Source organism: Ceratotherium simum, chromosome 36 (genome assembly GCF_057802395.1).
Source record: "Ceratotherium simum simum isolate JZ-2026a chromosome 36, ASM5780239v1, whole genome shotgun sequence".
Classification (NCBI taxonomy): Eukaryota; Metazoa; Chordata; class Mammalia; order Perissodactyla; family Rhinocerotidae; genus Ceratotherium; species Ceratotherium simum.
The window spans coordinates 31,332,796-31,357,541 of NC_141935.1; the positions used below are offsets into that span (position 1 = coordinate 31,332,796).

The 24,746-nt window shown below is 45.2% G+C and overlaps 1 protein-coding gene and 1 long non-coding RNA gene across 7 annotated transcripts in view; one reads left to right on the forward strand and one right to left on the reverse strand.

Annotated features, from left to right (window-relative positions):
• Positions 1 to 3,603: 3,603 nt before the first annotated feature.
• Positions 3,604 to 24,746, reverse strand: part of LOC101403262 (uncharacterized) — a 47,749-nt gene continuing 26,606 nt past the window's right edge. Inside the window, exons 4-8 of one of the 6 annotated variants that reach the window (XR_015550036.1) lie at positions 24,377 to 24,693; positions 23,403 to 23,618; positions 22,926 to 23,028; positions 14,368 to 14,489; positions 3,604 to 10,713 (exon numbers count right to left, since the gene is read on the reverse strand). Coding sequence is in view for 5 of the 6 variants with exons in the window: in XM_087424500.1 (XP_087280626.1) it covers positions 14,422 to 14,489; positions 22,926 to 23,028; positions 23,403 to 23,618; positions 24,377 to 24,693 (704 nt within the window). In the remaining variant the exon portion in view is untranslated. Of the gene's footprint in view, positions 10,714 to 10,845; positions 14,490 to 17,404; positions 18,220 to 18,705; positions 22,233 to 22,356; positions 22,427 to 22,925; positions 23,029 to 23,402; positions 23,619 to 24,376; positions 24,694 to 24,746 lie in introns of those variants that run through there. The other 5 variants (XM_087424501.1, XM_087424502.1, XM_087424503.1 and 2 more) reach the window with 5 other exon arrangements.
• Positions 17,363 to 18,643, forward strand: LOC147912378 (uncharacterized). Its single transcript, XR_015550037.1, has 2 exons — positions 17,363 to 17,427; positions 18,461 to 18,643. It is a non-coding gene; the product is annotated as an uncharacterized LOC147912378 (long non-coding RNA).

Below are 24,746 nucleotides of genomic sequence, written 5' to 3' on the forward strand. Positions count from 1 at the left end.
GAAGTGTGGGGACTTATGCTTGATGACAGTGATTCAGAGTCTTTGGATTCAAATGTGCCGTACGTGTGTGGAAGTTTGCTAGACCTGCTATAACAAAATACCGCAAACAGCGGCTTAAACAACAGAAGTTTATCATCTCACGGTTCTGGATGTTAGTATAAAATCAAGGTGTTGGCAGTGCTGGTGCCTTCTGGTGGCTATGAGGGAAGGATCTGTTCCAGGCCTTTCTCCTTGGTTTGTAGATGGCTGTCTTCATGTTCACGTGGTGTTCTCCCTGTGTGCATGTCTCTGTGTCCACATTTCCGCTTTTTATTGGACACCAGTCATATTGGGTTAGGGCCCACCCTAATGACTTCACTTTAACTTGATTGCTCTGTAAATACCCTCTCTCCAATAATTCTGAGGTACTGGGGTTAGGATTCCAACAAATGAATTTTGGGAGGACACAACTCAACCCATAACACATTCTCTATCTGTATATATACACACTATATAAATACTATAGAGTATGGTTCAGTATTTGATATATTTCTATTAAAGGCATTTTAATACATGGATCTAAATAATCATTGAACCATCATTGCATAACATTTCTAGAAAGTAGTGTTTTTGTCCTGTGTTACTTATGGCCTCATAAAGGTAACTAGCTTGTCTCGCACCAGAAATAATAGAACCACCTCTTATCCTCCCTTCTCCCCACCCCTATTCTCGGATTCACAGAAGTGGTATTCTATTCTGCTCTTCATTTCTCTTGTTGATGGAATCCAAATAAAGCACGGAGTTTAGTGAATAATAATGTATCAATATTGTTCATTAGTTGTGACAATGAACCAACTCTAGTTGGACCATCATCACGTAAGGATTAACAACAGGGGAAACTGGTGGGGTTATATGGGAATTCTGTACCGTCTTTGCAACTTTTCCATAAATCTCAAACTATTCTAAAATAAAAAATTTATGTAAATATTAAAAAACTTTTCATAATATAAAATAGTGTTTGGTATATATTAACCAGTTCATCAATGTTGTATTTAGAATCATCATATAATTGTATTGTTTTTATGCCATTGCTTACACATCTTTTTGTACAGAAGAACAGATTAGATGTGGCCTCAAGAGGACAGTGTTGGGTCATAGAAAGATTTCACAATCCGCCCAAGTTGACAATGGACTTACTTATTTTTCTTCTTACTTTTTAACCACAAGGCCTCTGTTTACTCATCATCCCTTTTAAAAAAAAATCAACGAAAATGTATGCCTCTTCTGCTCTCCTGATTAGTCAGAGATCTGCTTTAACTTACTATTTTTCCTTAACTTACTATTTTTGTGCAGTTTGGCTCTACATAGATCTAACAGACAGAATGAGCTGCAGTTTTCAGAGCACCAAAGGCTCGTGGAAGTTGTGTGGGAGCCGGGGGAGCGTCATGGGGCACATATTCTGTGTTTGTGATTCTCACGTGATGGAGAGAGTGCTGTAGAGTTGAACTCCCCATGGAAAACTAAAAACAGTTTGTAGATTGATGAGGATGCTCATGAAATAAAGATGGCTTTTGATCTTTCAAGGTGGAGACTCTGCTCTATAGTGGTTTATTGGGGGTCAGGGGAAAGGCAAGCAAACCATTGTTCTAGCTTCTGGAACAAATTTCTGGATTAATCAGAATAGAAACTCAACACTTAAAAAATTATCCCTCCAAAGGTAGTCTCCTGTGATTGACATTTTATTTTTAGGAGGCCCCTGGCGTTGGGATTTACAGAGTGCTACTCAAGCACATCAGAGCCATATGAACATTAATTTGCAAAATGCTCGCCTTGGACCTAGAGGCAGCTGAAGACAATTGTTCATGTATTGATGGGCTCAGAAATTCTGAAACACATCATGCTGTCATTAGATGGATGACATTTTCTGCTGATACTGGAGTCCGAGGGCTCTACCCATACTAGGTGAGAATCTCTCATAAACATTAAAAAATAGTTATTTGGATGACAGTGTGTTCCACGTAGCAGCAACCTATAGATTTCTTATTTTTTGCTCAAAGAATAAATCTGTAAAAGCTCCTCTGCTGAATTGGGATCTATGAGCCTTTTAATAGGATTTTTGAAAGGGAGTGGAAAATTTACAGCACCTGGTAAATAGCCTGACATGAAGTTAAGATCAATGGTGTCGTGTTCAGCCACACCATCCAAGTTGAACCTCTGGGCAGGAGTCTTTCTCATTCTCATCTAATAGTGCCAGGAACCAAAAATTCTCCTTCTTAGGTGTAGTGTTCTCTTAATTAGTGGTGGTATAACAAAGTTCCATCGGCCATCTAGGTATTTAATAAATATTATGATGATATGATATGTACCTCAGTCCTTGGGAGAATGATTGGTCCCCTAACCTGGTCCCTTATCCAGTGGTTCTTATCTCAGGGAGAAGCATCACTCCATCCCATCTGTGCAAGTCAGAATCCTGGCAGTTGCCTTGGACTCCTCTCTCTTTTCTCATCTTTGCCCATAATAGATGCAGCACCAGGTCCTGATTTTACTTCTTAACTGTTTCTTGAAACCATCCACTTTTCTCCGTGGTCATCACTCTAACCCAAGCCCTCATGATATCTGCTTAGACCACTGCAGAAGCCACCTCACCACAGGCAGTGTGATCTTTCAGACACGTCTATGAGACCTCCAGTGATTTCCCGCTGGTGTTAGGATAACAACTAAAGGCACTTTCATGGACGATAAGTCCCTGCATTGTCTGCTCCCTGTCTCTCTCTCCAGCCTCACCTGAAAACGTTCTCTTTGCTCCCTGTGTTCCAGCCTCCTGGCCTCCGCTGCATCACACGGAAATTAGTGCCTGTAATTTCCTCCACCTGGAGTCTCTTCCTTGCTGTTTCTGATTACCTTCTCCTCATCCTTTATCCATCAGCTCCAGTGTGATTTCCTCATGACTGCCTTTCCTGATCTCCTGGCCTAGATGTCTCCTCTCTTCTCTGCTGTAATAGACCCATGCTCCACTCCTTCATTGTGCTTTCACCGACTTATCATTAGAAACTCAGCTTTGCTGTTTTTTGATCAGTATATGTCTCCACTACAGAACATAAACTCTGTGAGCAGGGCCCTGCCCACATATGCTCATCATCAACTCCCCAGCACTCGGCACAGTGCTTGGAAAGAGTAGCTGCTCAAGACATTTGTTGAGTGAATGGTGACTATTTTTTATTGATGTTTAGGCAGCGGAAGAACCGCCCGCTGGATACATTCAACTCAAAAAATTTTTTCCAGTGATGAAGTATTGTTGGAAAGAAGGTAAGAGAGTCAGTGCAGTTGTTAAGGTAAAGCAGTGGTTAGAATTACCTTAATTTCAAACACTTGGCTTTTTCACTTTGTGTATTATACTCAACCAACATTTATCCTAGGACAGCTTCCTTCTAACTTCTCACTTCGCTTCTGAACTGTCAGTTGGTGTGCGCTTAGAAATATCAACCACTTTAGTGTTAATCTAATAAGCAAAGTGTAATTAAAGGGCAAATAAGCTACAAAAAGCATAAATCAATGACATTCTTATTCTATTTTGAATTATCAATGATAAGTAAGAATTATCCCTAATTATTTTTCTAGAGAAAGTTAAGCATTAACTTAACTTAGTTGGTTTATCGTAGAAGTTTTGTTCCCAGATAAATTGATTTCCATAACGATGAAAAAGCTAACAGATAACATCAAACATGCCAGTGATTTTAAACTACGTATTTCCTGTGGGTGTGGTGTGCTTTCAACTTGCATATCTAGAAATCCAAAAAGATTTCAGTGAGGGAAGTATTATTATCCTAGTACATTAGCAGCTTTTGTTTCATTTTATGTGATCATTTATTATGTAAAGACTGAGCTAAATACTGTGGCATTTACTCCTTTTATTGCATAATTGGATACAGATCAATTCTAGAAGATACCCTTCTTTAAGCTTTTGAGGTGTGTAAGCTCCAGATTTTATATATATATATTATATTGATATAAAAATTCATCATGTAGAATTTATTCAACAAACAAAAAACATAATATCTATCTTTTTTTCCCCCTAGGTCTTAGATCCAGCTAAACATGGGTTTCTTTCTAAGGAAGAACTGATCAAGTACATGACTGAAGAAGGTGAGAGTGATTTATTACTTATGACAGTGACTTATTTAAGTGATTAATAATTTAACAATTATGCAGGGCCGGCCCCGTGGCTTAGCGGTTAAGTGCGCGCGCTCTGATGCTGGCGGCCCGGGTTCGGATCCCGGGAGCGCCCCGAGGCACCACTTCTCTGTCCAACGCGAGGCCGAGTCCCACGTACAGCAACTAGAAGGATGTGAACCTATGACATACAGCTGTCTACTGGGGCTTTGGGGGGAAAAAACTGAATAAATAAAATCTTTAAAAAAAAAAAAACAATTATGCAAAAATTCTAGGGGATACTTTAAAGTCAATCATTCTGGTTAAAAAGAGTTATTTATTATTCCTATTATTTCGGTTCGGGCATGGTTTCTGTTTTGCAGGGGTAAGAGGACAAAGGGTAGGGTGAGGGGAGATGGACACTGCCCTCAGCACACCGCCTGCCTCCTGACACGGGCCGGTGTGACACTGGAGCCAGTGAAGACGTCAGTGTCCATCCACATTGCATATTGGGAAGATCTAATTCTAATTTTGAAGACGACATACAAGTTAAAATGCAAATTCTAATTTTATTCCTGCACCCTAGTGAATTACCTTGTGCACCCTGCAGGGCACACATCTCACTTTCAAGATGAGGAAAAAGTCTTTTGGAAAAACAATGTAAAATGTAGAATACTCTAAGAATCATTACAGTATTTTTAAAGCAATACACAGCTACTAAAGAGAAATTGGAAAACACCAGTAAGCAAAAAAGAAGAGAAAGTCCAAGAATATGTACCTCTATGTAACTTCTTCAGAATGTCACTATGGAACCCATTGGTTGGGGTTCTTGACGGTAAGGACAGACGCAAGCCTGCTTAACTGAAGCAGAAGGGGATTCACCGGAAGTGACCTTGTCTGAGGACGGGATGTGCATAGAGCCCACAGGAGCCGGGGGCCAGGTTTGGGGCAGACAGGAACCATTCGAGAGGGCCACCCGGGGGCACAGAAGCACAGAGCAAGACAGAGCAACCATCTCATAACTGGCCCAGCCTCTCAAGGGCGCGGCTATAGGAGCTGCCTCACGCTGGCTCAGGTCAGAGTCCTGGGAGAGACAGTGGGGGCTGAGAAGGCCCAGCTCCTAGGTATCCATTGTGGAAGGCAGGAATCATCCAACCCACAGCTACACCCAACTAGGGGAGAAAACACTCCAGTAAGAAGTCAGGGTGCTCTTGGGCAGAAGAAAGAAAGAAACACAACAAATATTTATTAGAGGCTTGTATTACACATGTTGTTATGTAATCTGCACTTTAAATTAATTCATCATGAACTCTCTTTCCCTGTTAATGTATTTCACCTAAAATATAAATTTAAATCACTGAATAGTATCTAATTGATGGGATGTACCTGAATTTACTTAACTAATTCCTTATTCCTGGTCTTTTAAATAATTCTTAATTTTTCTATATTGTAATAAAATGTGCTGAACACCCAGGGAGGTAAATCTTAATTTAATTATTTGCTTAGAATACATTCCTAGACGTGGAACTGTTGGGTCAACTTTAAAGAGCTGGGGATCTACTTTTCAGCTTATTGTTAATCTGTTTTTAGGCTGTCACAGAGAAAGACTGTCCCCATATCTCAAACCCTCATCACCAGATTTTTGTTTTTAATTTTGCCAATTTATAGGCAAAAAATAGTATCTCATTGATTTTTAAAAATTTGCATACCATTGATTACTTGAGCTTTCTAAAGGCCCATGACAATGTGTACTGAAGGATTCAACTAGATGAGCTCCAGGAGGCACCAAACTTGAGCCTCACAAATTATTTCCTGTCAGACAGACATGAAAACCCTCTGGCTGCTGTGAAATAGAGCCCACAAAGCACAATATGACAGACACCTCTTGAGTCTGAATTCAAGAGGTGCACTTTCGTTCTGAACATTTCTCACTTGGAGGAGGCGATGAGTGAGAATGAGCCACTGTCCCACAGAACAGTTAGCAGGAAATGCCACAAATATTACAGCAACGAAGTAGGAACTGGGGAAATAAACAGGCAAATAAGTAGTGAAGAATGCTCACCAAAGGCAGAACGAGGGGCCAACTGGCCATCTGCTCTAGTACCAGCGTCTTGGGATGTGAACATATCTCCTAACGCAGTTCATTTGCTCATTCACTCAACGTTTCTTGAATCACCACTGTGAGCCAGACACTGTTCTGGGCACCGGAGATGCCAAAATGAATATGAGACACAGTCCTTGTCCTCGAGAGCTTTCAGTCTTATGGGAGAGACAAGGAGACAGTCACACCAAGCAACAGTTGTTCAGCAATGGAAGCAAAGTGCTCTGGGATCATTGCAGAGAGCAGCCAGCTCTGCCTGTGGGATTCACAGGGGACTTCATAGAGGAAGTGACAGGATGAACCACAAAGGGATTTTGTGCTCATATGGGCAGTATGGCTGCCATTACTAGGTGGGAGGGAACATTCCAGAATGAGATGGCTTGAGGCTTATGCTAAAATAGTTTTATAACATGACTTAGAGGAAAGAATGGACTTGCTTTTGGATTCCAGCTGTTCCAGGTAGAGGATATGTAACCAGAGAAGAGTCATTTGATGTCAGCACCTCTGTTGTCCAGCTCTAAAATGGCAGGAATCATATCTACCCTGTAGGGTTACTCTCAGCATTAGGGGCACCTGCCCAGGACTCGATTAGTGGTATCTATCGTTACAAAGCACTCAGTAAATATCTGTTGAATGATGAATATAAATATTTTCTCCATATAGTAAATCTTTTAAAATTACATAATGAGGTTGGGTCCAGATACTTGTAGGATTTCTGGGAATAAGGAAGGCTGTTTTCCTATACAAGTGAGCTCAAGGACTTCACGGAAAGGGCATACATGTCATTTTAACTTCATTCATTCAATAAACATTTACTTAGTGATACTGTGTGCTAGAAACTGCTCTAGTAAACAAACAAAGCTCCTGCCATTAAGGAACTTGAATTCTATGTGGGGAGACAGGCAATAAATCAACAGACATATATGTCATGTAGGAAAAAGCATTGTGAAGACAAAACAAGATGAGGAGTAAGAGGGTGATGGGTGCTGTGCTAATGAGAGTGAAACGAGAAGTCCTCTCTTGGGGGTGACATTTGAACAGTGACCTGAAAGAAGTGAGGGAGCATGGGGAAGAGCATGCTCTGCAGAGAGGACATCAAGTACCAAGCATTGGCACCTGAAGGGACAGCAAGGAGGCCACCAAGGCTGTGGTGGCCTGAGTGAAGAGAGAGAAGCAGGAGTTGGGGATGGAGAGGCAGGCGGGGCCCAGAACATGAAGGGCTGGGGGGGTCAGGAAAAGGACTTGGGATATTTGCTAAATGTGCAGAGAAGCCATTGAATGGGGTGGAACCAGTTAGTGGCCTGTCACATGGGAGACGGCGTCTCAGTCCAGGGTGATCATGGGGGATGAGGTGAGAAGTGGTTGGATTTGGGATCCACTTGGAAGGTAGAACCAAAAGGATTTCTTGATGGATTGGAGAAAAAGAGAAACATCACGTTTCTTCACATGAGTGGAGAAAAAGAGAAACATCAAGGAAAACCACAAGGTTTTGGCCAGAGCCATTAGGCGGCATTAGTTAGGATAAGGTTTAGGGGGGTGATGGAGAATGTGGTGGAGGACATAAATGTTTGAGTATTTCCTTTATTTACCAATTTTCAAAATAATGCTTTGGTTTCTTAGCATTCTCTAATAGTGACTAATCAGTTTTTGTTTGTTTGCATTTTAGTATCATAATAAACTTACGAATATTTGGTACTTTTCAATCCATTGTAGTTATTATTCTCATGATGCTCACAGCCTCCCATCTTTGGTTGGTGGAGGCCTCTTCCGGTTGGCTTCTGAGAGCTTCCTGGGTATATGGTATAAGATGTTTTAGGTTCATCTTGTACAATATTTAGTTTCTAATGACATGTTGTCAATCTTTGGTGACCTGAAATCAGGGCCAGCTGTGGGCCTTTTCTAATGTTGGGTTATTAGGCAACAAGCAGAGGAAGAAAAGTTTTGTTTGTGTTAGCGATTTGCAGGTCCTGTTACCCGCTTTTCCACCACAGTTCTAGGCAGTAGTGCACAGACACAAAACTCACTGGTCAAGTGGGGATCAAAGAAGTCTCTAGGACAGTGTATGAGCAGCCTAACAGCTCCTGATTCTAGAAGTTAGATTGGAGAATGCAGCTGGAACCTGAGGCTAAAGGGTGGGCCTTCTGTTTCTCAAATCCAGACAGGCTTCATCTGTGGAGAAAGCAGTGTATGTGGAACCTCTGAATCCATTGTTATAATCAGTGTAACAAGTGACTTTTACATCCCAGTGGCAGGAGGATCTCTTGGTTGACATAATTTCCCATTTTTTGGTAGAACAAAAAATGCAGGAGAGGCAGGTCCAGAATGGATTTTTCAGAAAAGTGGTCAAGAGTGGTGAAGGGAAAGCTCAACACACATCCTTCTCTCTGACCAATCTGCTTCGTCTTCCTCGTAAGGGAAGGACCAGGTAAGCAGTTGGAGAGAGCTCGGATTGTTTATTCTAGTCGCCCACGGTGTAAGGAGAGGAGGATCGCAGGTGGTCCTCTCTGCAGTTAGGAGGGGAGACCAGAGTGAGGATCGTTGTGAACCACTGCTTGGCTCAGAACTCCCTGGTCCCAGGAGCTGGACCCACCCAGGAAAAGGTGGGGACAGGAGGAGTGGCTGTGTGTGGAGTGGGCTGCCACTGGAGGCTGGCAAGACGGTGATTGACAAAGAAGTCACATTCTTGGTCTAAAATCCGTAAACATGGACCTAAGGAGGGAAGGTGGGTTCAGGGCGAGAACAGAGTGAAAAGAGACAGGAGAGGCAGTAGACTGAATACACAGAGCCAGAGACAGTGACCGATTGGCTCAAGGTGTCTTTTGGGGACACTGGAAATAAGAGGGGTGCTTGCTTTGATGGAGAAGGTGGGGACACAAGAGAGAGCCTGTGGGTGGAGCACGACCAAGCTGAAGTTACTTTGGAACTAACTTTGCAAGGCACTGATCACCAGGTTAGGTGATTTTAAAAAAGGACTTGCTACTAAGAAATTTCAGCATGGGCTGGCCCCGTGGCGTAGCGGTTAAGCGTGCGCACTCCACTGCTGGCGGCCCGGGTTCGGATCCCGGGTGCGCACCGATGCACCGCTTCTCCGGCCATGCTGAGGCCGTGTCCCACATACAGCAACTAGAAGGATGTGCAGCTATGACATACAACTATCTACTGGGGCTTTGGGGAAAAAATAAATAAATAAATAAATAAAATAAATTTCAGCAAAAAAAGAATTGAATAAATGGACCCCCATTACTCATTAACATATGGCCAACCTTGCTTTATCTCTTCCGCCTCCACAAACGTTTCCCCTCATCTCCACCCTGACCCCTGCTGGATTATTTCACAACAAATTCCAGACATCCCATCATTTCATCTGTAAGGGCTTTGTGATTATCTTTAACAGATAAGGACCCCCTTCCCTTTTTTCCACACAAACATGAAAGCATTATCCCAACTAAAAAAAATTAACAATGATTCTTTCATATCATCTAATACACAACCATTGTTCAAATTTCCATGATTGTCTCCCAAATGTCTTTTTGGTTTATTCCAATCAGCATCCCAATAAGGTCCATACATTGCATTTGGTTGATGTGTCTTGTAATCTCTAACACCCTGCCCCCCCTTTTGTTCTTGCCATTTATTTGTTGAAAAGCCTGGTCATTGGTTCTGTAGAATTTTCCACATTTTGGATTTGTCTGATTGCATTCCAGTGGTGACATGTCCACTGGAATTGTTTGTCCACTGCATTCCAGTGTTTGACATGTCCCTCTATTCCCTGTATTTCCTGTAGACCAATGGTCCTATCTAGAGGCTGGATCAAATTCAAGATGTTTTATGTTTGTTGTTGCTTTCCTGAAAATCACCTCCATTGGAGGTGGTGTATTCTTATTGCCTTCCCTCGGGACGCAAATAATGTCTGAGTTGTCTCCCTGTTACTCACTTGCTCGGGTTCAGTTGCTCTCAGCCAATATAAAGTTCCCCATCCACCTCTCTCTAATACTTTCCTATAAACATTATTTTACTAGGAGTTGCAAAAAGGTGATTTGAAAAAATTCTATCATTCCTTCTGTGTTTATGTGCTGGAATTCCTCTATTAAGGATAATTTTCCTTCGTGGACTATTTGGGGTTTTTGAAATATAGTTTGTACAGCAAAGGTACAGCAGTTTTCTTGGTTCTTCTTAATTTTTCAAAAGAAATGTTTCTCGATTTCTTTTAAAAACATGCATTTTATTTTTATGGTTGTGTATGTCACAGGTGGGGCTTTCAATTGCCTGTGCCCTCTCAGAAGTGTAAGCTCCCAGGTGGCCTGTGTGGTACCAAAGCTGCACTGGGCACCATTCTTCTTACCTTGTTATTTCCTGGTGATTCACAGTGTTTGCATCAGCAGTGACACTATTTCTGCTATTTCTGTCACAGTGAATCGATCTTTTTTCATGTGGGTGGAAGTGAAGTGTTCGAACTTGACTTGATTTAATAAAGCTGTTGCAAACTGATAACACAGGTTCCAAACATCACAAGGTTATAAGGAAAAGATGATTTACAATAACCATTTATGTAAATGATAACAGTACAGCAAGAATTCAGAGTAATTCTGGACGTAATTCTTCCCCAACTAAACCCATTACATAATCAACTAATATACACGTATATTTTAGTATATTTTGATTTTTAATATACTTAAATTATATATTTAAAATAATGTACATTTTAAAATAAGAAAACTACTCACACAACTTGGATTTGCAACGTGTTATTTCTATATTTCTTCCCTTTTAAATTTGGTCATCAACAACATATTCATTGTCACTGAATTTGGAGTTGTAAGCCAGGTAGAAATTTAGTTAATTTCTGCAGTAATCAGAGTTAACCAGATAATTTCAAAATTCTCTTGATCTAGGGATTGGGAATTCATATGGTATAGGAAATAGAACTATTTTCAAAGAGTTGTAATCTAACTCCAAAGACAGGTTGCATTTCTAAATCCCTGATGGACATTATCTAACATGGCTGAGATCATGGGCTGGGTCCTGAGAGCAAGGAAGCAATTGTGAGGTTGAGTGAGCTGGCATCAGCGCTGACTGCATGGGGAAGTGGAAACCATGGGTCCAAAATGTAGACACTAGGCGCAATCAATAATGGCTGAAAACTGTGCTGGGAGGAAGGTGACCGGGGAGTTATTCCACCAACCGGGTATGGACACCGTGAAACGTACAGGGCACCATGCTGAGGAAGGTCAGCGTAGGGAGTTTCACTGGCTTTGTGTGCTTGCATGTTGCAGAAGTGGAGGTGGAGCCAAAGGTCAAGATGTGGAAAAAGGAATGTGTGCGAGTTCGGGTAACACACTTTATGGTGCCAAGTGGGGGCCCGGCTGTTCCCTGGCCTGGGCTCTCTGAGGCTGCACACCGCCCCCCATCACGGACCTCCTTTAATACAGGCTGCTCTGGATCTTCACAGTTCTTCCTCAAGTTCCCACCCCACCCTGGGCCTTCTGTCCTGATGGGAGGACATGGCCTCTCATTTGACAGAGAACACAGACACCCGTAGGCTTGCACGCTCTCCAGTCTCCCTTGTCAAAGACCAAATGGCACCTTTAAGATTGGGGCCCGGAGTGCAGCTGCAGGGCCCTCACAGAGCAGGGATTGTCCCACAGACTGTCAACTCCTTGGATTTGGCACCGGATTCTGCCTCCACACTGCCCTCTCCTGGTGCTCAGTCCCCCTGAGTTCCCAGGCCTCCGGAGTCTGTCTGCAGCCCTTCAGGCCGGGCTCCTAATGCAGCCATTGTCAGAGCTACACTCAAATTCACAACACTCTTCATCACCAACCCCACCCCAGCCCAGACTCCCTCTATGTGCAGTTGTGCAGTGTGCAGTCCTCTTCATCTCCAAACTTACCTAGGTTTTCACCAGTCCTTCCCTCCTACCCTCCACCCTCGGAAGTCCCTACACCCTCTTCAAAGCCACCCACCTCCTATGCTGTTGCTCCCACTCCTGGCTGCCTCACGACTGACCTTCCTCTACTAGATGTTCCCTTTGTCCCTTTATCTTGATCTTTACCCGTGTGTTTCTCTCTCTCAGGCCATAATCTTATTCAGGTCTACACCTCTTTTAAAAAATACCTCCCTTTCCTTAGATGCGTCCCCCTTTATCTGTGGGCTCTTTCCATCCCTTCACCCCCCGCATTTGGAGAGAGTTCTGCACTCTCTGAGCTCCCATCTGTACCTCCCCTCCCTCTCTCAGGCTGCCCTTTGCCTTCTTCATTCCACTGGAAGTGCTGAGAGGTCACCACCGACATCCCAGTTGCCAATTCCGGTAGCCTCGGTCCAGTCCTTAACCTACTTGAGTTCACTGCAGCATTTGACCTTGTTGGTTACCCTTCCTCGCTGAAATTCTTCCTGCGATTCAAAGACATACTCTTTCCAGATTCTCCCCTTTCTGATGACAACTTCTTACCTCTGACAGGCACCGCTCTCTATTCCCACCTTCAATATGAGTGTCCCCAGGATTCCAGCCTTGGCTCTTCTTCCTTGAATCCTCTCTCCACATGGCCTCATTCATCCCCATGATCCCATCTACCCCTTACAAGCTGAGGACGCCCAGATCTAAACCTCAGGATCCAACATTTCTCTGAGACATCCATCAGCTGAATGTCCTACAAGGCCCTATTCCTTGTCCTGCAAAACCTACTCCTCCTCTCCCTCAAATCTCTCATTTGCCCAACCTAGACCACATGCTTCAGTCACTGAGGACCTGCCTCCGTGTCTCAGGGGTCTGTCCCTTCCACTCTACTCCTATAAACAACATGGTTCCAGCCCTCATCATCTTCTCCCTCGACAACTGCAGTAGTCTCCTAACTCTCTGCCTCTAGGCTCTAACTGGTCTCACCCATTCTTTATCTGCTTCTAGAAGTATCTTTCTAAATAGATCTGGTCATGGCACAGGTCTCAGTATGGGTTTTGCCAAAAGCAGACCTGAGACAAGGATTCTGCTGTAGTTGATCTATTTGGGAGGTGATCCCAGGAAACAGCACTGTGGCGGTAAGGAAGTGAGATGGGAAGGGAAGCTGGCCAGTGAGGGGTGTGCCATCAAGCCAGCTCCCAGTGAGGGTCACTGGAGCTGAGTCCTGCTGGGGAACCAGCAGAGTCACGGTGGAATATGCCCCACATTTGTCCCACCTGAGGGGTGAGAAAGCTGGGGTGTCTACTCCACCTCTCATCAGGCATTGGTTGGGATGGGGGAGAGGTGTCAGCTCTGCAGCAGTTCATGCTCCTCCTGCAGTGCTTGGAGGCAGGGGGCCTGTGACGGCCTCAGACGTGGAAGTCAGGCTGCTGTTAAAATGGGAAGGCCCAGGGGCTGTGGGAGGGGCACAGATAATGTCTGCCTCCTCACCCTCCTGCTTGAAAACCTCCACAGCTCATAGTCAGAGACTATCTTATATTTTTAACACTTCCTTTATAAGGGTTATTATTTGATTTATAAGCAAATTAATTTTATCAATGGATAAAGACATTTATGGAGAAACTGGACTTCAAGGCCATCCATCTCAATATTCTGGGAAAAAATCATGAAACTTAGTAGGTATTATGCTTGCTCCATCACTTCCTAACAAGTCATGTTAACAACTTAAAATTTAAATTTTAGGGCCGGCCCCGTGGCTTAGCGGTTAAGTGCGCGCGCTCCACTGCTGGCGGCCCGGGTTCGGATCCCGGGCGCGCACCGACGCACCGCTTCTCCGGCCATGCTGAGGCCACGTCCCACATACAGCAACTAGAAGGCTGTGCAACTATGACATACAACTATCTACTGGGACTTTGGGGGGGAGGGACTTATAAATTTTAATGTATGTACAGCCTCTACTCTCTTTGTTCAGCAAAAGGATGACTTTTTCTTGCCTTTAAAACTTCCGACTGCAGGGGCTCTCAGTTGGGCTTCAGAGAGGGTAAGATATTGGTGTTATATTTGTTTTCTTCAGCTGTAGGCTGCATCTTATAAACATCATACAGTTGGACATGACCCAATAGATATATATGATTTAGGTCAAAATTTCAAAGTAATGAACCCAAGATAGGAATCTATGACTTTGGTTCTTAATAAAGAATTTCCTTTGATATCCTTAAGTCTCTGTCATTACTAGCGAAAACTCACCCGTGGCTGAAGAGACGTGGTTCTGCTGACAGTGTCTGGCTTGAACGTCCACAGTTAAGGCTGCCACATCCATAGGTAGATTAGAATTGACCTCTCGATGACCTCTGCCCTTGGTCTTTGACCTGGGAATAATAAGAATTTAAAACAGCTGTTGTTATTAGAACTCAACACTGGAAATGCTCATTAAAGAGCCAGTTTGATTTGGTAAACAAAAGGGAGTGTAAGCAGAATAAAATCTTTACTATCTATAAAATTGCAAAAAATTCCAATTTTTAAATATAACTCTATTTTTGCCACAGTGCAATTTGTGTATATATGAATGAAATATTTATCCCTCTTTCCACTTCTTAAGTTGTTTCCATTGATTTGATGGATTTATCCTTTAATCTGGATTCCAACAAGTGTGAAAGAACATCTTGGTCCTTCAAAGAAAAGAAGCCATTGAAATTTGATTTTTTTTTAGCTCGGCATCCTACAGGTTTGAGGAATAAATTATCATGTAATGATACAATGATTTTGAAATCTAATTGTTAATTAGAGGGGTGTAAGGGATGATTGGTGGTTCATCCCCATGGTCAGGGGTATTGTACACATGGACGTGTAAACATGATTCAGGAAGCTGCTTCAGCCCCGTGACATCCCTGAGAACCACAGTGCAGGAGAATCTAGGCACACAGCCATCTGCCTCGATCTCCTGGGTTATATGTAGAACCAGGTGTCTTAAGAGTGGCTTCAGAGCAGCTAACTTTTATCTATTTCTCCTCTTCCTTCTCTCCAGCTTATCTCAAACAGTCTTGACTATCATATTTTAAAGACCAATTATAGTTGATACCAGCTCAGTACAAGGCTGACATAAGGGAAGCCATATTGTAGAGGATGATATCCTCTCTTGTGATGAGGATATGATGTATTTTAAGGTGCAAAATAATCGATGATGTCATACTTTTCCATGTACAACTTGATGAATTTGGACATAAGTATACACTCATGAGACTGTTACCACCATAAGGGCCATAAACATATCCATCACCTCCCAAAGTTTTCTCCCGCCCCCTTTATTATTATTATTATTCTGTGGTGAGAACTCTTAACATAATATCTACTCTATTAGCAAATGGGAGTATGCAATACAGTCTTGTTAGCTGTAGGCACTATGCTGTATCCTAGATCTCCAGAACTTAATTATCTTGATAACTGAAACTTTGTATCCTTTGACCATCAGCTCCCTATTTCTCCATCCCCCCAGCCCCTGGCAGCCACCACTCTAATCTCTGCTTCTGTGAGTTTGACTATTTTAGATTCCACATATAAGTGAGATCATACAGTATTTGTCTTTCTCTGCCACATTTCACTTAGCATAATGTCTTCTAGGTCCATCCATGTTGTCAAAAATGGCAGGAATTCCTTTTTTTCCAAGGCTGAATAATATTCCATTTCTTTATCCATTCATCCATCAATGATATTTAGGTTACTTCTGTATCTTAGCTATTGTGAATTAGCTGCAATGAACATAGGAGTGCAGGTATCTCTTTGAGACCCTGATTTCAATTCCTTTGGATATATACCTGAAATGGGATTGCTGGACCATACACTATTTTTAATTTTGGGAGGAACCTCCATATCGTTTTCCATAATGGCTGTATTAGTTTACATTCCCACAAGGATTCCTTTTCTCTACATCCTCACCATTTGTTATCTTTAGTTTTTTTGATAATTGCCATCCTAACAGATGTGAAGTGATAGCTCATTGTGGCTTTGATCTGCATTCCCTGATGATTAGTGATGCTGAGCACCTTTTCATATACCTGTTGGCCATTTGTCTGTCTTCTTTGGAAAAGTGTCTATTCTGGTCCTTTGCCCCTTTTTTAATTGAATGATTTGGTTTTTTGCTATTGAGCCAACACAAAAAATAAAATAAAATTTCCAGGCATTATGGGTGCTTCCCAGGTGATGCAGATGGTGTTGTATTTACAGTGGTACCAAAAGATCATGTTCTGTGCTTTTCCTTCAGCTTCGACCAGCAGTAGCTACGGCATGGCAGATCATCAGGATCTTCTGGGTTTGGGGGTTTTACAACACAAATAAGATGAGCGATAAGGAATTTTTTATTATTCCAAGGAAATTATTAAGATCATAGTCCATGAATCCAGGATTGATAGGTGGAGGAAGTTAAGATGAGGTTACAGTGATCTGGCATTACTTCTGATCTTGAGGGACAGGTATCTACTGTATGAGTGTTTGAACAAGAATATTGGAGATCAGGAATTTGTGGTGGGTGAATATGTTTTCTGAATTATTTATTTTTGAACATGACCATTTGCATTATATGAACATCTGGGATATGGGAGTAACTTGCTAACGGGGTGGTTGATAATGTCACTACTGATTTAACTTCTAAAGGAGCTATGAACACCAGGTGGTCAATGGATTAAGCAAATGAGTAGTCAGAAAACACAGAAATGGTAAGATTCAGCATTTAGTAAAGGACTGGGGACCGACTGTCCTGAGAGGGAGTGCCAGGACTTGTGCGGTTGAGAGTGACAAGGACAAGAAGAGAATAGAAACACTGAGGGCGTGTTAACAGGATGGAGAAGGAGAAATGATCTCGAGTAGCCTTGAGTTTTGACCTTGAGCTTTCTGTTCTTGATGCAAATCTGCCTGATGACGTCCCAGGACACAGGTCAGATCTATCCCCAGAGGATACAGGGAGGGTAGAAGTACAAAACAGCCAGGATAATTGTCCTAAAAAGGCAGGCTTCCTTTATCATTTGACCTAATTTCATGATTTATTTTTATAGGGTAAGAGGAAAAGGAGGATGATAGTCACGTCTTCACAGAGGAAGCAGTGTGACTGTGGGAACCAGTCCAAACCAAAGCCTGTTTTAAGCATCTTCATCCCTTTAACGAAGTCCAGTGACATATTCAAGAGGCCAGTTACTAGAACTCCATCCCATCCTGCCAATGAGAGGTCTCTGGGAGGACACCTTGGACCAGCCCCACCAGGTCTGCTGGCCTGAGAGACCGCAAGGACTCCGGGCCTGCAGCAGTGCAGGACAACTGGTAAGTCCTTTCAATCTCCCCAAAGCCTTGCAGAGACTTGCACCTAGTCACACAGGTGAATCCCTTCCAGGTGTGCTCACAGGTGGTCTGCACTCCAGGTCCCATGCCCACTCCTGCCGGTCTTCAGATTTGGCAGAGATGAATCTAGGAGCCGGTCTGGGCATTCCACAGCTCCACTGCCAACAACTTCTGGTGACTGGGGAAGGTATCAGGAAGGAGGAAAGGGCAGTGAAGAGCACAGGAGAGAGACTGGTGATAGCACTGATGGCAGACAGACTTGCTAGCGAGGCAGAGAAAGTGAGGGGCCAAGAAGGCCGTCCTAACAGCACATGAAATGGAGCAGGCACCTCAGTGAGGTCTCTTGGCAGCGTCCCTAATGTTTCCTTGCTTTGAGCTCTTGAAACTTTAAAATATAGCATTACTTTTCTTTTATTAAACTCTGCTGCGTGACATAGAAAATATAGACAGGGGTTTCTGAGGTGAGAGGTTGGGTTTCAGGTGAGGAGAGCAAAGAGATCTTCCTTTTTCATGCAGTTCTCTCATTTTCCTTTGCCATGTACGTTATTTATTTGTATTTTAAAGACAGCACAGAGTTATCAAAGTCATAGGATGATTTCAGTTTTTGCCCTCACAGTCACAGTAAAACCTAGTTAGAATGGATTATTCTTGGGGCCAGCCCAGTGGCGTAGTGGTTGGGTTCACATGCTCTATTTTGGTGGCCTGGGGTTTGCTGGTTTGGATCCTGAGTGCAGACCTATGCATGGCTCATCAAGCCATGCTGTGGTGGGCATCCTGTATACAAAATAGAGGAAGATAGGCACAGATGTTAGCTCAAGGTCAATCGTCCTCACAAAAAAAAAAAAAAGATTATTTTTGTGTAATATTCCAATAGATAGCAAAATATTACTTTAAAAGTGCTTTTATATCTGTTTTCAAATAAGGTATCTACTTCTAGATCTCCATTTTTCTGTTTTTTGTTGCATGTTAATTCAGAGTTGCATCTCAAGAAATACCAGATTTCCCTGTTTTTTAGATCTACATGTGTTGGAAATTTGATTCATGAAGATGGACATGCCAGTTGGGGGATCATGCTATTATCAAGAGAGACCTTTTCAGCATCAATAATCTGACAATAACCCTCTGTTTGTTGGGATTTAATTGTCTATTTGAGTGACCAAGCTTTCGGTATTATTAAAATCCTCTTCATGATGACTTACCTTTGTCTGATGGATTTATCAGTTTCTCAGAGTGATGTGTTAAACAATATAGTATCTTTAGTATTTATATTTTCCCTAAAAAATGAGTTATTTTTTCAGTTGAACCTTCTTTCCTGTCTCCTACCATGTGGTAATCATCTGGAATTTTACTTAGAATGTGTTTTAATGTCTTGTTTTAAAACTAATACAATTTCGATACACTGATTTTTTTCTTTTCCTCATGATTCCTGTTATGTTTGTCTGGGTTCACATTTCTTCTTCCCGATGTACATTCCTTACTGCTTCTTTCACTGGAGGCCTGTGGGGGGTCAACTTCAGAGTCTGTCTAGAGTCAGAAAACATCTTTATCTCTTTCTTTCACAGAGAGTTTGGCTAGGTCTTTAATTTTGGTTCTGAGTATTTTTTTTTGCCCTTCCTTGTGAAGTTATTTAATGTTTCTGATCCTCCATGCCTTTAGCTATAAAATGGGAATAAAGCCCTCAAGGATGGTGACTATCACTGAGATAATGCAGCAGAGCTTGCCAATCCCATTGCTTCGCAGATATTAAGTAGTCAACAATGGCAGCTATTATCATTTTTTTTGGTGTGTGAGGAAGATCCTCCCTGAGCTAACACGCATGCTAATCCTCCTCTTTTTGCTGAGGAGGACTGGCCCTGGGCTAACATCTGTGCCCATCTTCCTCCACTGTATGTGGGACGCTGCCACAGCATGGCCTGACAAGTGGTGCCTCAGTGCGTGCCCACGATCCGAACCCAGGCCGCCGAAGCGGAACGCACGCACTTAACCACTACGCCACGGGGCCAGCCCCTATCATCATTTTTATAATCTTCAGAGAGGGCATTCTCAGAGAATGACTGCTTAAGACTGAGGCGGCAAAACTCACACCAAAGAAAATGGATCGGGTGGCCTCAGTGTAACTTCAGTTCTTAGCCTTGGTATCTTCAGCTGTGGTCGACTGCACAGTGTGCAGAGATGACAGTCTATTCCCGCAGATCCCAGGCAGGATGGCACAGCCGGCCTCATTCTGGGGGGCTTTGGGCTGCTTCTTGGGGAGCCTCTGCTAGAACTGTCTGGTTGGATTCAGTGCAGAAAAAAATGAAAAAACGACGGCCTTGCCTTTCCCTCAGATATCCTCCCTGAGTTTTATTCATCTTTACGTCCAAAGCAGACACTGTCTGTAGCCTTGGTATTCCTCTGGGAATTCCTCGGGCTTCCCTCTGCTCCGCAGCAATGGAGGTGAGGAGACCCCTGTCTAGAATTCAGAAGATTCCTTACAGCACTTCTTCTACCCCATGCCCCGTGGTTAGAGTCAATGGAAAACTACAAGAAACCAATCCAGGCAGGACCACTGATGGCCCAGACCCTTCAGGAATGTGGGGTATGGTCCCCCAACCAGGCAAAGCAGAACGACCAGCTGAGGTGCTTGCTGAGGGCAGAGGAGATACGAAGTGGGTAACAGAAGAAGGTAGTTATAAATACCAGCTATGAAAAGGTGACCAACTACAGAAACAGGCATTTGATGGTTACGAGTATTTATTCTGTTGTGAATAAGTCTGAGTGCATGATGTGTGTGTTTGTGTGTATGCTAAATTTATATCAAAGTAAAAAAGACTGGTGAAATAGTCTCTTGCTGCAAATGTGGGCCTCTTCTTGCTCTCAGTTCATTTCTGGCCATTAGAAGCCCAAAGATGCAATCAAGTGTTCTCCTTGGCCATGTGATAATATTGCCACAGGTAGGGTCAGCTCTCAGAAGCCTCACAGGCCTGCAGGAAAAACCCTTAGGACACCTGTGCCTACGTCTTGGCCCTGGACTAGCCCTGGGACCTGGCACTTCTCTCTTTGGAGAGAAAGTAGAGCCTTCCCAGTCTTTCCGTTACCAAATCACTTTCCTGGATGGCTGTGCTATGTCAGGAAGGGCCTGGGCTGCCAGGAACCAGGCTTTATCCTCAGCTGCCGGCTGTCCTCAGAAGGCCTCCCTGACAGAGTCCAGCCTGCTGTGTGTCTGGGTGACACTTGCAACCATCAGAAAGGAGGGGATAACTCACAACTGCCAAGAAGTTCACCTGGCCCATGTCTTACAGGGTGTCTCCAGGAATGATGTTCAGAAGGCCATGTGCTAACCCTCAAGCTCCTGGTCATGGGGTGGATTCGCAGGGTGAGCTCAGGGCAGTGTCTTCACCACCGAGATGAGAAGCATTTCAGAGTTTTAATTGGTGAGGCTATATCCATGCATATCCATGGATCATCAGTTTGGGGGCAGACCCCCCCAACACCCCTCTTATGCCTCACCTTTCAAAGCTCCCAACAGGAATGGTTCACACCCCCACAACATAACCACAGAGCAAGACTGGGGAACAGAACACAGCCATCCCAGGGGCTACACGCTTTATGGGCTTGGGCCCAGCTGCCCCTTTAAGACGAGTCGGTACCACCACCACTGAGTGTGTAAACTGGTGGATTGTCCAAGACGACGGACCTCACAATCACACAGGCCCAGAAGTCACCCTGGACAGCAAAGGAGAGTGTGGGGGTCGCTCACAGGCCAGAATTATGGTCCCTTATGCTGGCAAACCAGAGCTCACCCATGATCCATCAGGCCCAGCCAGGGTAGAGTGGCCATAATAGAGACTCGGGGCCTTCTGGGGATTTTCTGTCCAAAAAAGAATTGTATAAGGAAGTGCAGGGATGCTGGAAATCCTAGTTCACAGGGAGCAGTCATGTTTCTGGAATGAAGCCCAGCTGTAGCCTTAAAAGCTGCGTCACAAATCTTTCCCTCTGATACAAAACAAGCAGGAAAAGGAATTTGGAGTCATGGACGAGAATCCCAGAAGGATTCAAATCTAGGTCAGGGGTGAACACGGAGCCCCTAGAGGGGCCTCAGGAGGGAAAGTCCTGCCTGCCTTTAGTCCATTTGCAAATGACTTTCCTCAGGCCTTGTCCTCTCCACATGCACGTTTTGATCCTTTTACATTGTTTTCCCCACTTAGAGCTGATGCAGTTCCAGAGATTAACTAGAAAACTACAAGTTCCTAAAATTTGGTCAACAGAAACCTCAACAAGAGGAGCATAAAATATTCCCTCTTCCTCCAAAGCTGCAGAAAAGCAGCCAATATCCCGGGGCAGGATTCAGGTGAGACTCTCGTGACTGACTGGAGTGACTGCTCTAGGGGTCCAGTGGGGAGTCCCAGAATGCACACACATCTGTCTTAGGTCCAGCCGTTCACACCCAAGGATGAGCAGCCTGTTTGTCCATCTGAGCCGTGGGAATCCCCTGCCGTGCCCATCCCCGGGGCAGGTAGGGTGCCCTCCCCTTGGAGACATGGTGAAGACAGAATGAGCAGCAGGGGCCTGGCTTCCTGAGGACCTTAGGCTGAGGGCTAAACCCACCCCACAACCCAACAGCCTGGAAGAAGCTACGTCCAGCAGGATGGATGTGCATGGAAGCCAGAGACCTGCTGATGGCACCAGCTCAGCAACTCCTCCTGGAACAGCCCAGCCAACACCACTGTGTCCCATGACCAGGGCCTCCTGCCCACAAATGGCACCCCGCTGGCCCATGGGCTGAACAGATCCCTCTGCTTGTTAATCTGGACAAGATAGACGGGAATGTTTCAGAGAAAGTTCAAGTGAGAAACTCTCAAAACCACAGCCTGCCCAGTCTCCCTCCCCCCAACCCCTCCTCTCTTTCCAGACCCCCAGCCTCTACTCTACCTTGGTCATCAGGTCTCTGCTCAAGGACTTGTCTTGGCTATAGAGCTCCTTAAGTTTTCCAGAGCTCTCCCTGAGGGCAGGGGGAAGAAGGAAGGATAAATTTAGGGATAATGTCAGGGGTCTGAGTGCAAATCCCTTTTCTTTGCAAACCCAAGAGATTCAACCTGCCTGGAGGAGTGTTCTCACTGGGCTCCTCTGAGAGCTAAGATCTCGTGGGACTGGGAGGGGGCTCTCCTGTTGGTCACTGGGGTCTCCATTCCCTAGCTCTACAGAGCAGCTCTGTTTTGACCACTTTGAGTTTCAACTGGGCGTAGAGTTGTATTGCTATAAACACTTGAAAATCTCCAATGTGGCCCAACCCAGTACCTGGCATTTAGGGAAACCAAGTCCTGAAGCAGAACTGGTGCACTGAAGACACCAGGAGGCTTAGAGACCCACTGCCAAGGCCCAGGCCCTGTCCCCAGCATTTGCTGCCTCCCAGGAGTTCCCAGCTGACTGAGGTGTCAATGGCAGACATACGGGAGATCCCCCATCCACCCTGGTCCTCCTATGGAGAGGGGCCTACCCACCAGGAAACTTCCCCCATGTGTTCTTCAGGTGGCTTATGGAGGTTTTCTGCAGAGCAGAGATGGCAGTGCGGGGCGAGGAGAAGTTCTTCAGGATCTTGCACTCCTGGGGAAGGAAAGAGAATGAGGTGTGAGGTGGGGCGCTGGAGCCCCGCTTGCTCTAGCTTCAGTACCCTTCTATTTAAATCTCCCCTCCTGGATGAGACAGATGCTCAGGGAGCCCCAGAAGGGCACATTTAGGACCCAGAGAGTAACACTCACAGGGAGGAGGATTTTAGCTCAACCCAGGGAAGGAGCCAGGGAGGAAGTGAGCATCCTCCCACTGGGACCTGGAGTCAAGGTCACCGGGCCCCTGGCAGGAAGGGCCTAGGGACTGTGCAGGGGCTTAGACCACACACTGCAATCCTGGGAGCTGATAAAGGTGGAGAGGCCGTTCCCAAGGCTCCAGAGAGGGGCTCCACTGGGCCTCCCACAGCACACCTGGGCCACCTGGACCCAGTGCTCCACCACCCTCGCCCTGTCCTGGGCCGTCATGCTCGGGTCCCCGAGGCAGGCAGTGATGACGAGGCTGGCCACCCTTCTGAAGTGGTCGACGGTGGCCTGGACAGTAGGTGCCAGGTGCTCATTGCCGGGCTTGTTCCTCTTGCCCCAGGTGGATCCCAGGCACTGAGAGGGCACCACCTTCCGGTAGAGCTCCTGGGGAACAGGGGGAGTGTCACCCAGCCCTGCCACATGCCAGCTCTGTGTCCACAGCCCCCAAAGTCCCACACAGGGGTCACCGTTTAGAGCTGGAGCTCAGGATGTGGCCCGAGCCTTGTGAGAGTCCCTGGGTTTTCTTTGTCCACCGAGGGCACCCAGCACAGGATGACCCAGGACCCAATACTGGCAGGGAAGGGAGAGGAGCATTTGCACCCAGTCCATCCTGGCTAACTCCAAGCTCCAGACGGTGGCTCAACTCTGCTCATCCCAAGGGGGCATCTTTCACCACCCTGATCCCCCCTCTGGTCCCACTCCCCATTCTGATGCACATTCCCCCGTGGCAGCTACAACCATGGGCCTTGTCTGTCTCCCTTGTAGTGAAGTACACATCAGGTGTCTAATAAATGCTGAGGCTGTTGAGCCTCCTGAGGAGACGGTTGGGCCACCAGGGACCTGGCTGCACACAGTGAGTTCCCCTCACCACTGATGGGCCAGGCCCTGCCCAGCTTTCCATCTCTTCTACCTCATGGAGTCGGCACAGCCACTCTCTGCAGCAGCTCCTGTTAGTGGCCACCTCTACGGCCTGCAAGTGGACAGTTAAGGCTTGGGGGTTCAGAAAGTTGCCCAGGTCGTACGGTTGGTAAGGGGTGGAGCCAGGATCAGGGGCCCAGGTCATAGGAGTCCGGATCAGGTCTGGGGCACTGATGGCAGAGGGAAGGCCTGCTCCACCCCGCCCTGAGAGCCCAGCTGCTCACCACATCCATCATGGTCAACTGCTCTGCCACCAGCTTAGGAGGGAAGGCCGTGAGGTTAGGCTTCTTCTCACGCTCCTTAACCGCCACAGGTGGAGATGGACTTCCCACTAGAAATGATGGTCCAGGTGACTCCAGCTCAGCAGCTCCCACTCCTGCTGGAGCCGATGTTGACCCTTGCTCCAGCTCCAACACTGCTGTTGGAGGGGACACTGACTCCAGCGCTAGAAGGAGTGATGTCAACTGAGCTGGAGCCAGCTTTACCTCCACCACTGCCCACTGCTCTGCTTCTGCCAATGGCTGGAGCTCTGCAGCTGGTGCTGGAGAGAGATAAAGAGAAAGGTTCACCCACACAGCTGACTTTCCATGTGTC